The sequence below is a fragment of the Hylobates moloch genome, unplaced genomic scaffold (genome assembly GCF_009828535.3).
Source record: "Hylobates moloch isolate HMO894 unplaced genomic scaffold, HMol_V3 SCAFFOLD_4584, whole genome shotgun sequence".
Taxonomy (NCBI): domain Eukaryota; kingdom Metazoa; phylum Chordata; class Mammalia; order Primates; family Hylobatidae; genus Hylobates; species Hylobates moloch.
Window position 1 is genome coordinate 1 of NW_026656859.1, and position 4371 is coordinate 4371.

At 50.9% G+C, this 4371-nt stretch overlaps 1 protein-coding gene and 1 pseudogene across 1 annotated transcript; both read right to left on the reverse strand.

The window, feature by feature from the left end:
- Positions 1-1340: 1340 nt before the first annotated feature.
- Positions 1341-4111, reverse strand: LOC116465347 (putative golgin subfamily A member 6-like protein 3). Its single transcript, XM_058435277.1, has 3 exons — positions 4015-4111; positions 2235-2354; positions 1341-1610 (listed from the first exon to the last, which is right to left on the reverse strand). The coding sequence occupies exons 1-3, from the start codon at positions 4060-4062 to the stop codon at positions 1341-1343; spliced, it is 438 nt and encodes a 145-aa protein (XP_058291260.1). The 5' UTR covers positions 4063-4111.
- Positions 3014-3965, reverse strand: LOC131382765 (basic proline-rich protein-like; annotated as a pseudogene).
- Positions 4112-4371: the final 260 nt, after the last annotated feature.

Genomic DNA, 4371 nt, shown 5'->3' on the forward strand with positions numbered 1-4371 from the left:
CCTGGGCAACAGAGTGAGACTCCGTCTCAAAAAAATAAAAATAAAATAAAGTCTATTTTGAAAGTTTTCTTAAAAGCCCTTCAAAGCAGGAGGGAAGTGTTCACTCAGAGGCTGGGAAACCCACATCCCAGCTTCTGAATATCTCACATTTGCAGGCTTGCTTTTATACAAAACCGTAATCTAAGGCCTTCTCTGAGAATCACTGTGTGAGAGGATCCTCATGATACTCAGGAAGCGGAGGGGAGACCTCTGAAAGTTCAACAGAGTCGAGGAAGAGAACCTTGCAATCATGAGTTAGTAACTTCAAAAACGCTGTTTAAAAACATGCTGATAACATGCTTTTGAAAGGGTTGTGGTGTCCAGTGAAACATCAGGACTCTTTCATTTTGTTAAGGCTTTCACTTTTTTCCCCCTGTCATTCAATGCTCTTTTGCATGCAAGTGCATATTTTCACACTGTATCACAGACACAGGACTTTCATCAGTACTATCCCTCCCCAGCCTTCTCATAAACACAGCACACAGCTTGCTAGATGCTCTCTAGGGTGGCCAAGGGTATTTCCCCATCCCTTCCAATATCTGTGTTAAGACTTCTTTTTCTTTTCTTTTTTTTTCTGTTTTTTTGTTTGAGACAGAGTCTCGCTGTGTCACCCAGGCTGCAGTGCAGTGGTGCGATCTCAGCTCACTGTAACCTCTGTCTCTTGGGTTCAAGCGATTCTCCTGCCTCAGCCCCCCAAGTACCAGGGACTACAGATGCATGCCACCACGCCTGACTAATTTTGTACTGTTAGTAGAGATGGGGTTTTGCCACGTTGGCCAGGCTGGTCTAGAACTCCTGGCCTCAAGCAATCCACCTGCCTCGGCCTCCCATAGTGCTGGGATTACAGGCGCGAGCCACCACACCTGGCCAAAACTTCTTTAATTGTAGCCATCATCTGGCTGGTCCAGACTCAAAAAGCAAATTAGGGACTGAGGCAGGGCAGAAATTCGGGCCCCTGACAACCAGTCAGGCTAGTGCTTCCCTGAGAGGCGACAACCCCAGGGCATGTGTGGCAAGGACTAGAGCAGGGATGTCTGGAGGAGAGACAGTCAGCAAAGAGGGCAGTGCAGAAGAGCCATGCTGCATGTTCTGTGCTCTGGGGTCCCTCCAGGTGAGACCTGGGTGCCCCAGCTCCCCATTTGCCCTTGGCATCAGGGGCCCCTAGCCCCTTTCTTCAGGGCCCCAAGGGGAAACTGGAGTCCAGGATTGACAGGCTGGAATCAGGGGACCCCACTGGACTCTGACCAGTGAGTTGCTGTTTTCATCAAGTTGACCGATTATTGCGGAGCTTGATTCCAGGGCTACGGGTAGTTCTTGATACTGGCTCTGAAGTGCATGCAGAGAGGAGGAGTTGGAGGAAGATTGTGGGGAGGGGTAGACGGTACAATCATTAGGGCTGGGGGCGGGGTGTGGGCTGTCTCAGCTGGCAGAGGGGCAACAAGCCCCTGCTGTGGGAGGAGGTTGGAGGGCTGGCCTGCAGGGTCACTGCACCTCGGCCCAGGGCCTCTTACCTCCAGATCCTTCAGGGTAGCAGATGACACAGGGCCCTCTCCATAGATACCTGTTGCTGACTGCAAGAGATGAGAGTGCACATGGAGATGTTCTGTCCCCCCTCACTGTCTGAGCCCTCTGACTTCCTTTCTTCCCCATCAACTGGCAAAAGCTTCTTTTCTGCCTATCTTGGACCCTTTGTCCCATAACTCCTTTGTGCCAACTTCTCTCATGGTTCTTATCTCCCCACCATCCCACTGTGGGGCCCTTTCAGTGACTCCTAAAGGGACAGCCTGATGGCAAGTGGCTCTTCTCATTGGTCTGGCTTCCCCTTGAGACTGGGGATGAGGAAAATCAAACAGCAACGACCATTTCCTGGGTGTCCTGGGTGTTTGCAACAGGCCATGTACTAAGGATTCACATAAAAGCAACAATAACGAATCTCATTTAAACTTCACAAATGGAAGTCAAAAAATACCACCTCTGTTATAATACAGATATGAAAAGAGAGGCCCAAAGACCTCAAGCAACTTGCCCTACATCATATCCTAATCAATCCCTAATCAATCCTTAGCAGACGGAGAGGCAGGATTCAAACCCAGGATTCTTAACCAGTACCCAACAGTCCATCCACAATCTTAACAATTACCCTCTACTGCCCCTTGGGACCCCTGTCTCCAGGAGCCTCGCCAGCCAAGACTCACATCCCCAGGTGAGTGGTAACCACCAGAAGTGGCTGTGTCAGGGCTACTGCCATTGATTTTCTTTTTCCTGTTAGCTCCTGCTGGAGCGCCAGGGCTCTTTCTCTGCCAATATTCTTTTAACTGTGGGAAAAAAGAGCAATAACACTCATGAGAACTATGAGCCCCTACAGCCACATCCTCCTTTACAGTTTTGACAAAATACTCTTATACACCATCTGATTTAATGCCACCAACAACTGTACAAGGTGTTGTCACAATCATTTAGTGACTGAGAGGGATTGATACCATGGATAGAAAAAAAAAAAAAGAAAGAAAAAGGCAATACTGGAAGTTAAACTCAGTCCTCTGATTCCAAGCTCTGAGGTTTTGCCATGAATCAGCAGCTGCCAGGGACCATAACCAGGGGCAGAGGTAGAAAAGTAAACATGCAGGCAGGAACTGTAGGCCGTGTGGTTTAGAGTCATACATCCTCACAAGTCTGTTAGTGTGAAGAAGTGCACCAGTACCTCTCACACTTTCATATCAATGTGTCCTCATGGCAGAAGGCAGCTTTTCTGTTAAATCTGGGAATTTATCAGAAAGAGGACAACCCAAGCCTCATTTCAGAGAGAAGTCTGGTATACGCTTGGAAACCTATGTGTCTGTCATCTCTAAGTACATTAATGATTTTTCTCAAGAGAATCAAGGGAAAATAATGCTTCAGAAAGATGTCCCACATTTATCCTGTGGCACTCAAAGTACCCCAGGTTGAGATGACATGAGGAAGACTCAAGCTGTCAAGTTCAGTTTCCCAAGATCTATTCCACAGAAGATGGGCAAATCTCACTTCAGAGACCACTGACTGAAGGGCAGTCTGGTCCCAGAAGCGTGGAGAACTCAGAAAAAAAATGTTAAAGTCTCTCTGGAAAGTAGAAGCCTGGGAGAAAACCAAAGCAAACCCATTCTCCCATTGCCACCCAGAGATACTGTCAATGTTTTCAGCTCACAGGGGAAGTGGAGGCTTTTCCCACTGTCAACGTCTATGTGAAGGAAGTAAGGCAGCCTGAGACCTCTTGCTTCTAGGCCCCATAGTCCCCACTCCCCTTCCAGCTGGAAATTTATGCTGCAACCAGAGGAACCAGAAATGGGGTGAGAAAACTTAGGGGACTGGGTTGTAAGACCAAAGGCCACTCTTGCAGCAGTAATGACAGTTCCTAGAGGGACTGTGACATCACTACATTCCACTCCTCCCAGGGGAGGGGACCACATCAGCACGATTCCCGAGTAGCCGCTCCACGATGGGGGAGGGAAACACAGGTTTTTGGCCCAGGTCCTCGGAGACGCCAGCCCAAGAAGCCTAGGGAGGTCGAGCTTGGGGAGGCAGGAGGGGAGGGCAGAGTCTGCAGTAGGGAGCCCCAGGAGTCACCAGCCCAAAGTCACCCAGGGATGACTGGCAAGGATGGGGCCTGGGGCTGGGAGACCCAGGTCCTGGGAGACGCAAGCCCAGAGAGCCCAGGGAGGTTGGGCTTGGGGCAGTAGGAGGTGAGGGCCGAGTATGGAGCAGGGAGCCCCAGGAGTCACCTGCCCAAAGTCACCCTGGGGTGATTGGCAAGGGCAGGGACTGGGCTCCTTGCTGAAGGGGTGGGGCTGACTGACAAGACTTTGGTCAGGGGAGCCCAGAGGCGCTGGGGTTGGGGGGCCCAGTCTGGTATGCCTCAGGACTGGTATGGACTCCGGCACCAGTCTTGTCATCAGAGGGCATCTGTGGCTGGGTTGGGGGCCATGACCTGGGGCGTTTTACCTTTTTCTTGGCTGCGGCCAATTTCCCCTGTTGTGTTTTTCCTGACATTGTGGGGTGCGGAGTGGGGCGGGGTTGGGGCCACTTCAGTGAAATCCCAGTGAGCACTGCTGAATGCCTCCAGTCACCTACCAGGCAGCTGTATGACTGAGCCACAGGAGGCTTAACCAAGGCACCACTAGAATGCAGAATAGGGGTGTGGCCTTAATGCTCCAAGCCCATTGGTCAGTGACAAAGATGGAAGGGAAAGGAGGCGTGGCCAGGCAGCAGCATGTACAGAGGGACCTGTGGCATCATAAGGAAAGTGGCCAATGCAACCGCTGTCCCTGCCCACTCAGAGAGAGGGGAGGGGCCCCACAC